This window comes from Schistocerca americana, chromosome 11, assembly GCF_021461395.2.
Source record: "Schistocerca americana isolate TAMUIC-IGC-003095 chromosome 11, iqSchAmer2.1, whole genome shotgun sequence".
Lineage (NCBI taxonomy): Eukaryota > Metazoa > Arthropoda > Insecta > Orthoptera > Acrididae > Schistocerca > Schistocerca americana.
The window spans coordinates 189981896-189997117 of record NC_060129.1 but is presented as its reverse complement, the minus strand read 5'-3'; the positions used below and the strand labels follow the sequence as shown (position 1 = coordinate 189997117).

The 15222-nt window shown below is 41.0% G+C and overlaps 1 protein-coding gene across 1 annotated transcript in view; it reads left to right on the top strand.

The window, feature by feature from the left end:
- LOC124553537 (ankyrin-3-like) overlaps window positions 1-14970 on the top strand; it is a 92152-nt gene extending 77182 nt beyond the window's left edge. The window contains exon 11 of the mRNA XM_047127385.1: window positions 14805-14970. Within this exon, the coding sequence (XP_046983341.1) occupies window positions 14805-14970 (166 nt within the window). The remainder of the gene's footprint in view (window positions 1-14804) is intronic.
- Window positions 14971-15222: the final 252 nt, after the last annotated feature.

The following is a 15222-nucleotide window of genomic DNA, read 5'->3' as shown; positions in this document are numbered from 1 at the left end:
CGAACCTGCAGTCGCGCAGTTCCAGACCAAAGCGCGTAGAACCGCTTGGCCACAGCAGCTGGCCTCTTCCCTTTCACTGAGTATTATAATGTCATCAGCAAATCTTATCACTGGCATACTTTCACCTTTAATTTTAATTCTACTCTATAACATTTCTAAATGATTAATGGAAAATCTCATATAAGATGTGAAACAAATACTAACAAAGAGATAGAGGGGCTGGCCAGTACTTACCTCAGCTCAGTACAGCCGATAGATACACATAAAACAGAACTGAAAATTTACATTCCTAGCTTTCGGAACTTTTTTCCTTCATCAGGGAGGAGAGAGGGGAAAAAAGGGAAGAAGGGAAAGTGGATTCAGTTACTCACAACCCAGGTTATGAAGCAACAGGGAAAGGTAAACAGGGAGGGTAGCAAGGATGGAGGCATGGTTGTCAGAGGGAAGCCAAAGATATTCTACTGTAAGTACTGTGCCAGCTTCAAACCAAAGAGGATGCATACAGAAGTAAAGAGGTATATAGTATAAAGATAAACACAACTATGTAGGATGAAAAGATGCGTGAATGGCTAAAGAGGAAAGGGAAAGAGGAGAAGACTGAAGAGTGAATGGGAGTGAGGTGGTTTAACGTAGGTTCAGTCCAGGGGGATGGCGGGATGAAAGGATGTGTTGGAGTGCAAGTTCCCATCTCCGCAGTTCAGAGGGACTGGTGTTGGGTGGGAGAAGCCAAATGGCACATACGGTGTAGCAGGTTCCTAGGTCCCTAGAATTATGCTGGAGGGCATACTCCGCTACTGGGTATTGGGCATCTCCTAGGCGGACAGTTCGTCTGTGTCCGTTCATGCGCTCAGCCAGTTTGGTTGTTGTCATGCCGATGTAAAAGGCTGTGCAGTGCAGGCATGTCAGTTGATCAAAGGGATCCTCCTCCCCTCCCCCAAAACCATCCCTTGCAGACATTTCAGGAATTCCTCACATCCAGTGTTGCCTCCCAGTCCTTCTTGAAGAACATCCCGACAACCCCCAAGATCACCCCAGCTGAATCCCGTGCCATTAAGGAGCTGAAAATAGACCGCTCTATTGTCATCCTCCCGGCGGATAAAGGCTCCACAACTGTCGTACTTGACCGTGTGGAGTATGTGGCAGAAGGACTGCGTCAACTCTCTGACACCTCAACCTACAAAGCTGTCACCCAGGATCCCATTCCCTCCATCCAGACTGAGCTGCAAAAAATCCTAAAAATCCAAGGTCCCTCACAAGGCCTCACAACGGCTTCCATAGACTTACTCACTCCACCTGAGCCACGTACCCCTACCTTCTACCTATTACCCAAAATCCACAAAGAGAACCATCCTGGCCGTCCCATTGTAGCAGGCTTCAAATCCCCAACCGAACGTATCTCAGCTCTGGTAGATCAGCACCTACAACCTATCACCCGCAGACTCCCATCCTACATCAAAGACACAAACCACTTCCTAGAACGCCTCAAATCCATTCCCACTCCTCTCCCACCTGAAACCTTTCTTGTGACCATAGATGCTACATCCCTTTACACAAACATCCCACGTACCCATGGTCTCTCTGCCCTTGAGCACTACCTCTCCCAACGCCCACCCGAAGATCTTCCAAAAACCTCGTTCCTTATCACACTTACCAACTTCATCCTCACCCATAATTACTTCACTTTTGAAGGCCAGACCTACAAACAAATCAGGGGAACGGCCATGGGAACCAGGATGGCTCCCTCCTATGCCAACCTCTTCATGGGCCGCATGGAGGAGGCTTTCCTGAAGACCCAACAGCTGCTTCCCCTGGCCTGGTATAGGTTTATAGATGACATCTTTGTGGTCTGGACTCATGGTGAAGAAACACTCCTTAATTTCCTCCATAACCTCAACTCCTTTTCGAATCTGAATTTCACCTGGTCCTTCTCCAAAACCCAAGCCACCTTCCTGGATGTTGACCTTCATCTTGTTGAAGCTCACATCCACACCTCTGTCCATATCAAACCCACAAACAAACAACAGTACCTTCACTTTGATAGCTGCCATCCTTTCCACATCAAACGCTCCCTTCCCTACAGCCTAGGTATTCGTGGCAAACGTATCTGCTCCAGTGACGAATCCCTCAACAACTACACCAATAACCTGACCAGTGCTTTCCTCTCCCGCAACTATCCTGCAGACCTTGTCCACAAACAGATATCCCGAGCAATACATTCCTCCCCGTCCAACAACAATGTTCCTACCCCCAGACCACACAGAAGCATCCCCCTTGTCACCCAATATTATCCTGGCCTCGAAAACATCAACAAATTACTCCGCCAGGGATATGACTTTCTCAAGTCAACCCCTGAAATGAGATCATCCCTTGACAAAATTCTCCCCACACCACCCAGAGTTGCCTTTCGTCGCCCCCCTAACCTCCGTAACATCCTTGTTAAACCCTACAATATTCCCAGACTACCTTCTCTACCCAGCGGTTCCTACCCCTGTAACCGACCCCGCTGCAAAACCTGCCCCATGCATCCCCCCACAACCACCTACTCCAGCCCCGCTACTGGTAAAACATACACAATTCAAGGCAGGGCTACGTGTGAAACCACACATGTCATTTATCAACTGACATGCCTGCACTGCACAGCCTTTTACATCGGCATGACAACAACCAAACTGGCTGAGCGCATGAACGGACACAGACGAACTGTCCGCCTAGGAGATGCCCAATACCCAGTAGCGGAGCATGCCCTCCAGCATAATTCTAGGGACCTAGGAACCTGCTACACCGTATGTGCCATTTGGCTTCTCCCACCCAACACCAGTCCCTCTGAACTGCGGAGATGGGAACTTGCACTCCAACACATCCTTTCATCCCGCCATCCCCCTGGACTGAACCTACGTTAAACCACCTCACTCCCATTCACTCTTCAGTCTTCTCCTCTTTCCCTTTCCTCTTTAGCCATTCACGCATCTTTTCATCCTACATAGTTGTGTTTATCTTTATACTATATACCTCTTTACTTCTGTATGCATCCTCTTTGGTTTGAAGCTGGCACAGTACTTACAGTAGAATATCTTTGGCTTCCCTCTGACAACCATGCCTCCATCCTTGCTACCCTCCCTGTTTACCTTTCCCTGTTGCTTCATAACCTGGGTTGTGAGTAACTGAATCCACTTTCCCTTCTTCCCTTTTTTCCCCTCTCTCCTCCCTGATGAAGGAAAAAAGTTCCGAAAGCTAGGAATGTAAATTTTCAGTTCTGTTTTATGTGTATCTATCGGCTGTACTGAGCTGAGGTAAGTACTGGCCAGCCCCTCTATCTCTTTGTTAGTATTTGTTTCACATCTATAACATTTCTTTTATTTATGTCATTGTCTGTTCGATGTATAGCTTGAACAGTTGGGGGGGGGGGGGGGGGGCGAAAAACTATATCCCTGTCTTACACCCTTTTTAATCTGAGCACTTTGGTCTTTGATCAACTTGCACCACTTGACACCGTTTAACACTTTTTCCAGGTCGATAAATCCTGTGAACGTGTATTTCTCTTTGGTCTTTCTTCCATTACCATCCATAACATCAGAACTGCCTCCCTGGTGTCTCTACCTTTCCTAAAGCTAAACACATTGATCGCCATCCAACACAACCTCAATTTTGTTTTCCATTCTTTTTTATATTATTTTTGTCAGCAACATGGATGCATGAGCTGTCAGGCTGATTGTGCAGTAGTTCTCTCACTTATCTGCTCTTGCAATCTTCAGAACTGGGCAATTGCTTTTCTGAAACTTAGATGGGATATTCCAAGACTCATACATTCAACACACCAACACTAACCGTCGTTTTGTTGCCACATCCCAACGATTTTAGAAATTCTGATGGAATGTTAGCTAACCCTTCTGTCTTATTCAATCTTAAGTCTTGCAAATTTCATGTTAGTATCAAATAAATAATTTTTGCAGTCTTAAGACTCGTTGCTGTCAGTCACCCTAATGTTTCACCCATAGAGTTGGCATCGTGGTAGTGGGCACAGGTGCAAAGATGGTGATGTATCAGCATCTATCTTTGGAACACCAGAATGGGCTTCTACCTGGATAACTTGTGTCAGTAACACACCTGTAGCAAACCTATGGCTGAGGGCTTTGGGGCAAAAATAAATGACAAGTGTGCAATGGAACCAGGCTCATTGGCAAAATCTGATGCCAAATGTCACGAAAGTGACAATTTTGCATGGCAAGTCAAAAGGAGAACACGCCATTTGATTTCAGAAGTCTGGAGTTTCCTCTTCGCTCTGTATTCTCAATAACCTTCAAATGAGAAGTGAATCTCTAAGTCTGTGTATTATATCTGTAACATCCATGCTTTTCACACGGTCAATCTTACGTGGTATGCCCATAAGTGGGTCAGTCCAAAAACTTGTCTTGTAGAAGACAAAAAATACTGCACATCCCGAAGCACACAAACTTCTCAAATTTAATGTAATGAACAAGAAATAACTATCTTTAATGTATTTTTTTTTTACATGCAAATATGCTTGCTCTGTATGTTGTACCTACTTCAAAAGGTAAAGAGGCATCCCAATGCTTGCTTGGCACAGCTAATGTTGAATAAAACCTGCCGCCAGCCACAGTCACAGGGTAGGACATCAAACGGGCCGACTGAGCGGGAGAGGCACCACAGGACATTTTAATTTCCACTGCCTATACTTTTACAAGTAAATTCAGAAAACTTGGTCAGCATGACCGGGAAGGATTCAGGATTCACACTCATAGCAGCAGAAGTTCGAAAACAAAATAATTTTTTTACATGTGAAATTTCATCTTTTTTTCACTTACTATTGGCTGCATTTGTTGCTATAGGTACACGTTTCTTCATAAGTAAGAGACTGTTCAATGAATTTTGCACAGCATACAAACTATACTTACAAGTGTCTGAAACTCTACAATCTACTTAATTTATGAAAAACTGAATGACCTGTTACATTTTAAACTTTACGTTTCGAAAAAAATCAAATTTTGTAGTTAATTATCTCAATTTTTACCACAGTTTCTAATAGATTTGGAAAATTCTAGAGTTTCTTACACCTGTAAGTATGGTTTGTATGCTGTGCAAAATTCATCAAAGAATCTCTTACTTGTGAAGAAAAATGTACCTATAGCAACGAATGCAGCCAACAGAAAGCGAAAAAAAAATGATGAAATTTCACAAGTAAAAACATTTATTTTGTTATGTTTTTGAACTTTCACTGCTATGAGTGTGAATCCCAAATCCTTCCTGGTCATGCTGACAAAGTTTTACGAATTTGTAAAAGTATAGACAGTGGAAATTAAAATGTCCTGCCACACCTCTCCTGCTGCAAGTCCTACCCCCCTTAAATCACAACCGTTTTCAGTCTTATACCTATCTTTAGCTGATTATACCTTGTACGTACAAGTTCTATTGTCAAATGTAATAAACATATTGGATGCTGTGAGGTCACATCTCATCTACAGTTATTAACATTTTACGTGGCATTAATCCTAGGAAACCTGAGTTTGGTAGTGCAAATGAATAATCTGGTAAGAAAAATGCAATTACAATTTGGGTACTACATCTAATGATGAACAGTGAAGACCATAACTAATTGTGTGAAAACATGCAATTGTGTATATAATCATATTAACAAAAGCTTAAGCCCAAAATCAGCTCAGATTTAAATAAACCACCTTGAACTGTGATTTGTGGGAGATTTTATTGAACATTACCCTTTACTTGTAATTTGCTGTAAGATACCCAACAACACTTATTTTGTTACTGGGTAGCACACAATTACAGCATGTGAAGCCACTGGACTACAATATTTTCTTCATCCTCAATGAGAACAGCAGAAAGACCAATACTTTAGGGAATTTTGGCACTTTATACTGCATTGTCACACTTGGTACACCACAATATTTGGCTGTGGTAGCCATTATGTTGCCTGCCTGGATGGGTTCTATAGCTTTTGCCATTTGTTCGGGCCTGTAATTTCTACTTACTCCCATACCTGGAACGAGATGCTCCAGTGACTGACAGCCACCTGCTCCAGTGACTGACAACACGCGAAATATTGGAACCCAAATCCACAGGGAGTAATTCTTAACATAACTGTTGTTACTGTTATGTTTTGAACTCTATTTGTAAAGAAACCATGGAACTAGGGATATATGAAAGATTGGAACACGACATAATTATGCACTGATCTTTTACACCTTGCCCTAAAATGAGGAGATGGGACTGATCTTATTTTTAAGTTGCTTTACTTCGAACAACACCTTTTACCACAGGTCTGTCCAGTATAACACTATTATGTACTAAACATAGCTTGCAATGTTACATATAGTCAATTCAAGGAAAGTCTTAGCTTAACATTTGGGGAATACTGAAGAGTGGGATACAGCTCGTCAGCTCTGACCAATAACGTCATAGGTAAGCCACCGATGATATGTGATCATTTAAAAGCACAAATGAATGTCCAGAAACAAAGAAATGTAGCACAGAGACCAGTTTGGAAAGCACGATTTATCGAAGTTTATTATATAAAGGAAATTAATAGGACTGACATGAGAATTAGGGAGTTTCAGGTGGGTACGATCCAAAAGCAGAACTCTAAAAATGACCACAAAAGAGAATAGAAACAAAAATATCAGGAAAACTTATTACACTACATGAAAATTATAACAAACTGAACATTAATATCCTGTTCAACTGATAAAGAAGATACCAGTGTAACCCATGAAGGAAAAAGCAAGCACCCAAACACTGGTATTACCAATGACAAAAAGGGGTTAACGGAAACGTCCGATTCCCCATCTGCTTTGACCAATGACGTCACAAATATGACGGAAACAAAAACAAACACACACACTTTCCACAAGAAGCCTAATGACACTAACGGGACAAGCGCGGTAAATGGGGTGTTTTGGGTGGGGGGGCAAACTAAATATAAACAAATTTAGATGCCTTGCATAGCTACAACGTGTAAGTGAAGACAGCCATGCATAAATACCCACCCACCTCTCCAGGGGTCGTAACCGCTGCAACCCATAGAAAATAAAGATGCTTCAGCAGCTCATTAGTGTTTTGTCTTTTTAAAAAAAATCTCACGGGATAGAACGAACAGATCAGACAAGAAAATAAAATAAGATAAAACAGAACTGGAGACAGCCACACTCAAACCAAACTCCGCGCCGTCATGATGTCACACACGACAACACCCTTACGTCACGGGTCAAAGCCGACGCGTTGGATTGGACGCTTCTGTCGACACCATTACGTAAACATGACAACACAAAAGTAGACCAAAAACCATCTAACACATATTCCTCCAAAAATGTAAGTAAACTAATGGGACAAATGGGGGAAATTGGGGGGTTTTTGGGTGGGAACGAACTAAAGATAAACATACACCACTAAACTGAACGACAAAAACGATAAAATAAAATGACCACAACCTTCCCAAAATCAATAAAAACAATATCCACTGGAATCTAACGCTTCCCTTGACCTATATAGATCAACAGAAACTACCGATACCGAGGACATGAGAAATAACAGTTTGTTTTTAGTGTTGAAACTGAATTACTGAATCTGTTCTGTCACAAGTTTGCTGGTATCGCTGTGAACAAAGCAGTAGGGATTTTAGTTCTTTCGAAGGTCGTCGACCACTTTTCTCGGATACAGTGCACATAACAAATTTCTGGCTAGTCTAGGACAAAAGTTCAAATTCAGGCCTAAAGAACATGTTATTTGTTGCAGTTCAGTCACTGATCACCAAAAACCACCTGTCCCATTTCTGACCAACCTCACAGAGGTCACTTCCAACACTGCTCCACATTACACATTAACAGCATTTGATAAAGTATCTGCCATTTGCACGTATCACCTATATCCGAGTGGTACATGATGTGGGAAAACTTAGCGGCAACTTACAGACATCAACTATCAACTAACTTCGATCACACTATACTGAAACGAGCAACATACCTAATACTGGTAGCGTGTACTTCAGATGATTATACTAGATCCTGGTCAGTTTTTAGTACAGTAACTGGCCATACCACAACAGTATATTTCGAAATAAATAGATAAGGATACCATTTCAATCAATCAACTTCTTCAAATAAAATAAGTACTTCGGAAATACGGAAGAGTCCGATCCCGCCCGTCTGCTTTGACCCATAACGTCACATATATGGCGGAAACAACCACAAACCACGATTCCAATATGGCGCATATGAAGTCGTTACGTACACATTAGGACGAAAATACATCGAAAAACAAACACACACACACTTTCCACAAAAAGTGGAATGACACTAACAGGACAAGCGCGGGAAATTGGGTGTTTTGGGTGGGGCAAACTAAATATAAACAACTTTAGACACCCACCCCATACAAAACCACACAAAAGACGAAAAAACCGACATCACAAAACACCCCAAATAACACTAAACACAATATCATCTGGAATCGGACTCTTCCCTTGACCTATTTAGCTCAACAGCAGTTCCCGATCCCATAAATTAGGATCAAACACTTCCCTTGGCCTATATAGCCACACATTGGGAGCGGACACTTCCCTTGACCTGCGCACTGTTAATTTTATCCGTCATATCCATTCCTGAACAAAAACGACAACCGATTAATTTTACTAAAATTACCACACGACGTACAGCGAACAACACTAGATTAACCTTCACACAAAATCGTTAACTCACTGAAACGAATTCCACTACAGACACAGCCGACACTAACAGTTCTGGATAACGAGCAAAAGCAAACTCAGCTCATTACACCACACAAACGAAAACCCTGAACATACCACCAGAGAGCACAACAAACCACAAAACGACGACATCTACAAAGACGTCACACTCACAAACCAAACTCCGCGCCGTCATGACGTCACACACAACACCCTTACGTCACAGGGTAAAGTCGACTCGTGGGATCGGACGCTTCTGTCGACCCCTTCACTGGTCAAAGTTGATGGGTTGTATCCCAGTCTTCAGTTGAATCATCAATAGTTTATTTTCCCACCAGAACAAAAGTGTGTTCCAGATCTGGTAACACAATGTTGCCATATAATAAGAAACTTGTGTATCCATACCATAGAGAATATTTTTACTTTCTTTAGAATTAACCAGAACTGAGACTAGTGTCAAAGGGCGTTTCTTAATATCTTAACACTTCATCATCTCTCCAAGCTCAATATTTCCCTCATTATGGACAGATGGTGATCCACTTTACAGGGTAGCAAATGTGATGTTGGCTGAGTGCAGTTCACAAAACGGAAACCAAACTCACTCGCAACAGTTGAGGTGTCAGCTGACAGTGTGTGTAGTATGACTACATCATGAAGGTGTGTGTGTGTGTGTGTGTGTGTGTGTGTGTGTGTGTGTGTGTGTGTGTGTGGACTGATAGTGAGTCATGACTCAACAGTGAAGCACCAGCCTTTTACTTCTAATATTTTTCTTACATTGCAATACCATGACATGTACGAATAAAACAATGAATGTTCACAATGTTTGATTATGACTATCTTTTTAACGGTGTACCATTTCTCATTACGCACATGACAAGTGGGCTCATCTGTTACGAAATGAGAGTCTAGGGGAGGAAACGAGTAAGAATGAGGCACACACACTAGCTGAAGTTGATGCAGCCAGTTACCAGAAAGTGAGGAATGTACTAGAGACCAAAGTATGTCTCTTGTGGAGGGCTCTCGAAGACAGGACCAAACTAATTACAGTGTACATGGAGGCGTTTAACAGTCATTATTCCGACACGCGCAACTGGAATGGGAAGAAGACCTAATAATCAGTAGGATGGGAAGTACTTTCTGCCTTGCACTCGCTGTTTGTAGAGTATCCCTGCGTATACTAGCGACACCAATAGCTCTTGCTTCGAGGTGAGTGTCAATGCTGAAATACTACGCGGTTTCAAAGAGTTTCTTCTGGCAAAGACGACACGCCGTGGTATTTCAACAGTTAAATGATCAGAAACCGGAGGGCTTTTCACGAGAATAGTCCCTTTCCTCTATCAAAATACGGAAAGAATTTTGAACAGAAAGCAACTGGAAACAGGACTGCCTAAATGTGAGAAACATTGTTGCCTACTATCACAGTCAGACGGAGAAAGCTGCAACGTAACAAGGCGACATTGCACGTCCTGATATGATACGGATATCCAGTTACTGAATCATTTCATCAGAGTGGTGCCAGTGCTGGTAAAAATGTATAAACGAGACACTAAATTTGTAAACCAACGATTTTCGGCACTTTCCGAGTTTAGAGGGACACCCATGAAATCTTTGATGTTTTACCGATTATCGTCAATTTCACTATGCTGATCACGAATATGACTTATCAGTTTTGAAACAGTAAAACAACACTCATTTAATCAAAATTTAACGACACACAGATTTACCATACGAAATTCGGTCAAATCAGGGAAAATTCTAGTCATTGCGAGTTAGTAGAACAAACGCACAGAACAAACACCGAACTGACACTTGACAACACTGTTATTTGACTTCAGTGTAAACTGAATGAGGCGAATTTACCAGAGTGCTTTGATTTAGCTTGAACGTTGTTTGCAAATAACATTCGTGGTCCGCTCAAAAAAATTCTCTCTCCATATATTAAAAAGTTTATGGGGATGAAAATGAATAACATCTTCGAGATCAACATTGCCTAACTGATCAAAATATGAGAAAAAATATTTTCGAAAATTGTCCCCCTAAACTCGTTAAGTGCCCGATTTTCTCCCTGCTGTACAGTCACGTAAATATTAAGATCGGAATATGGAATATGCAATGAACTATTTAATACGTTTGGGGAAATTGCAGATTTGCTCAGAGTATATGGGACCTAGTTACTAATTTACTCGACTGAGTTAAGATGGCAATACTATATGCGTGAATCGTATTAAACATTGCGTTGGCTTACTGTTAATTTCTCTCTCCCATTCCACATTCCTCGTGGTTGTTATTTTTGATGGGATATTGGGAACACGATTGAAGAATTAAAGAGATAATGAACGAAAAGGGATTCATACTCACCGTACCGACCGGCGTGAAAGCATCCAGTGGCTCTTCCTTCTCCATGACAACACACGGACTGATGATTATATGAGCGTCAACCTCCTTGAATCTGTTCGTGTTCACAGGAACTGTTGATATACGACGAGGCACTTTAATCTATACAGTAAGCAAACTCAATATTTTAACACACATTAAATAGTGTGATATGACCAATCACTCAAGATCCCACCAATCTATGTAACTGCCGTAACGTACGTACCACAATTTTGTGTTGAATTTTATCGGACAAAACCTAACTCACACGCTTGCAAGACGTAGAATAGTGGCAAGCCGATCGTTCACAAGCGTAGCACTGTTTACAAGCCTGCGTCTGTTGTGAGCAACTTGTACGATATCTACAACATTAAATCCACACTCGGCCCAGCCGCAAACACACGCGAACAACAAGTTAGCTGCCCATGGAAATGAATAAATAGAACACACGTCTGGTGCCTCGAAGACAATTGTTCTCCCACAAGAACTTTCGATCTCAACATTAATTACCAACGTCTGACACGAGATGTACTATAACCTGTACAGAAATCATTGCATCTGTTTCGTTCGCTTTGGCTACAGTCTAATAAATACCGCCACGACACTCTAGCGAAAGTTGTTTTCCGTTTGACAGTTGGAGCGACACCAGCGCTCCAAGCGTCGAAAAAGCGGACAATGACATGCATCCAACAGATAACGTTCGCTTTTACTTATTTCCTTCTTATTTAAGGAAATAATTCTCATAATTTTGGGTTCTGTGCGTTAGCAAATTACCAAGCGACATGAATTATCGTGATATACATGTTAAACAGTCGATTCACGCTGATTCAATGACATAAGCTACAACTTATTCCTAAAGTGATACTCCTTTGAAACCAAGAGAAATAAACAAATGCTTCATGCATGTGTGTGTTATTATTCCTTGACACATATAATTTTATCGAGTCTAAAGATTGACCCATTCGTACACTTCACCCGTCTTTCTAACGCGCCAATAATTTAATAAATGCAATTATTTTTGCTTCAAGAGCAAACGTGTCGAAGGTTCTTCCGTTTTGTGACTCAAATTTAGCAGCAATTGCGGAATTCGTTTCTCCTGTGTTGGGAAACAGTTTTATTGCTTTTGATGATTTATTATCACGTCTGTGTCGTTTTCTCTTAAGCTACAGCTGTGGTGGCTTACTTCGAAAATAAATTTTTAAGGTACTACATTCCATATTGGTGCTTTTGACGATGTAATCTTGATTTTCCTTTCCGCTGGCATTTGAAATACATTGTGTAACTTTTTGCCATGATGCACGAGAGACAGCCTGGTGTTCAATGAAGTGTTTTGATACTGGCAATGCATTTTGTGGTTTGAGATTCGTCTGAGCAGTTGCTAGTGGGCCCGCACAGTGTTGCCGTTCTAGTGACAAATTCGCTAGAACCAGTGGATTTTATGAACTTTTAGCGGGCAAAATTGTGGCTTTAGCGGAAAAAAAATTTGCGACTTCTAGCGACATTTTAGGCAGTCAAGACTAAGTTACCTTTTAAACTTTTTGCATATGAGTCGGTCTTAAAACTCAGTCACTTTCGGCTATGGAACGCCGCTACATCCCCAGTGTTGTGCTAATTTTCTCTTCCTAATAAATATCAACATTCCTTTACTCCCCTAATTCCCCTTGTGGGGATCGAAAATAAAAGATTACTCTATGGAGAAAAACTCAACACATGCTTATTGTACCGCAAAATACTTTTACACCACCAGTATCCGCTAGAGGCTTTAATGAACTCTTCGTTTATATTCGCATGTTGTTGTTGTTGTTGTGGTCTTCAGTCCCGAGACTGGTTTGATGCAGCTCTCCATGCTACTCTATCCTGTGCAAGCTTCTTCATCTCCCAGTACCTACTGCAACCTACATCCTTCCGAATCTGCTTAGTGTATTCATCTCTTGGTCTCCCTCTACAATTTTTACCCACCACGCTGGATAATGTAGCCAATTGCGATTCAAAACGCTTTCTTGCTATCATGAACTTTCTTACGACTTGCTAATTTTAACAATATCCTTGCAAACTTTTACACGGCTATCTTAATTATGTACAAAAAGATCCACGTATTTCCTTAATCTAGTACAAAAATGAAAAGCTGTGTTTACTTTTCTTTTTTAATGAAACTGAAGTATGAAACCAAATACTAGTATATTAATAGGAACAGATTGGAAAAGTTGTCAACTGACAAGCTTATTTGTATCTGAAAAACGGTCAGCTATTTAAACAGTAGTTACATAATGAAAAGGTGATAAAGAGATTTTTGCCAGTCTCGTTAAGTGTCAAAGCTCTGATGCCAAACGAGTGAATAGAAAATGTAAATATTTTCTCGCAAGCCTAAAGGTGTAAGTACGTTAAAATGGGCATTTTTTTAAATTCCTATAATAATTATTCACATTCCTCATAGCATTCTTTGGAAATCGAAAAAATGATAGTTTTGAAACCTGCTGCAATTTATAGTGCGATAATAAGTCCGAAATACGACCGCATTTTTATTTTGAATGTGCTTTTGTACATCATTTACAAAACGCACAATCGTTTCGCCGCGTTTATACAGAACAGCCGCTTTGCGGCACTGCAGTAGGGAGTCTGCAGAAAAACTGTAGGAGGGTCGTGACTCAACAATGAGTGAGAACAAGACTACTGTATTGGAACTGGACTGTTTGGTATGTCATATTCATTTTAGGAGTATCGATGTGTTGCGGTGTCGTAGGTTCTTGCAGTTGTTTACAAATTATCGGTTTTTATTGTGTAACGATAGTAGGTGTGTGGAATTAACGCAGTTACAAAAAAAAAAAAAAAAAATCATGGAAGTGCTGCCTGAAAGAAAGGTCTACAGCCAGGGGTATAGAAAAGAGTGGCAAAACTGGATGGAGTTCGAACATTGGTTGAAGCCTGTGCCAGGTAACTCAACTAAAGCCTATTGTAGCTATTGTCAGTCCGAAATGTATGCAAAAATTAACGATTTGAAAAAGCATTTGGAAACGAAAAAACATAGAGCAAAATATGAACTAATCTTTGAGAGTCAAAAAGCAAACCCCGTAAAACTGTTGTTTGATGGCTTTGCTGCGTTCAGTCTGCCAAAGAATTCTGTTGCCGACGGCAGCAAGAACCGACCAAGACTACACAGATCTCAAAATAAGAGATCACCTTAATCCCGTCCCCTACCTCGGATATCTTTTTGAGTCACACGTGCAGAAGCTTCCAGTAAATCATGATGTTAGTATTGCAGGAATAAAAAAACGGTGTATTGATTTTAACGTAAAGTTAGGAGAAGAAATCCAAAAAAGACTTCCAGCCAACTTAAAAAGCTTTAGAAAAAAATGACACTCTTGAGTGAGCAAGAAACTTTGCAACAATCAAAAGACACGTCATTAACTAATCTTGTAAAGGAAATGGGATACCCTGACGGAAAAATTGACAAAATCTTGCAGCAGTGGCAAACTATTCTCTTCGTTGATTGGAATCCGCTAAACGGGGACACTATTAGCTTTTGGGCTAAAGTAGCTGAATATAAAAATGCGATTGGAATAAACTCCTTCAAGGATTTAAGTGATTTCGCTGCTGCTGTTCTATCTTTATCACATTCAAACACGGAAGTAGAAAGGGTGTTTAGCTCCATGAATATTATGAAAAATAGGCTTCGGAACAGACTTTCTGAACAAACTGTAAATTCTCTTCTTCTCATCAGAAACCAACTCAAGAGTAAAAACATGAGTTGCTCGACTTATGATCTCCCAGAAGATCTTATTAACCAAGTCGACAAAGGAAGACCAAGAGAAACTGGAGAGGCTTCAACTTCTTCAGTTAACGCAATTGATGATCCTGGAGACTTCTTACATGATTTTGAAATTTAGGTAAAAGCATTCAGCTAATAATTACAATTTCTTTCATGAAAGTGCAGCGTAACATATACATCGTGAGATGTTGCACCGAAAGTCGAATCGAAGTTACTCATCATTGCGAGCAACTTCTGCCATGGGACCAGCCGTGAAATCGCAAAAAATTAGCTATTCCATATATTTTTTGAGTGGCACTGGTCTTTTTGTGTGAAACAGCCGATTTTTTCCGCGATTTCAGTATTTGTCTCATAATTAAAGTTGGAGTTA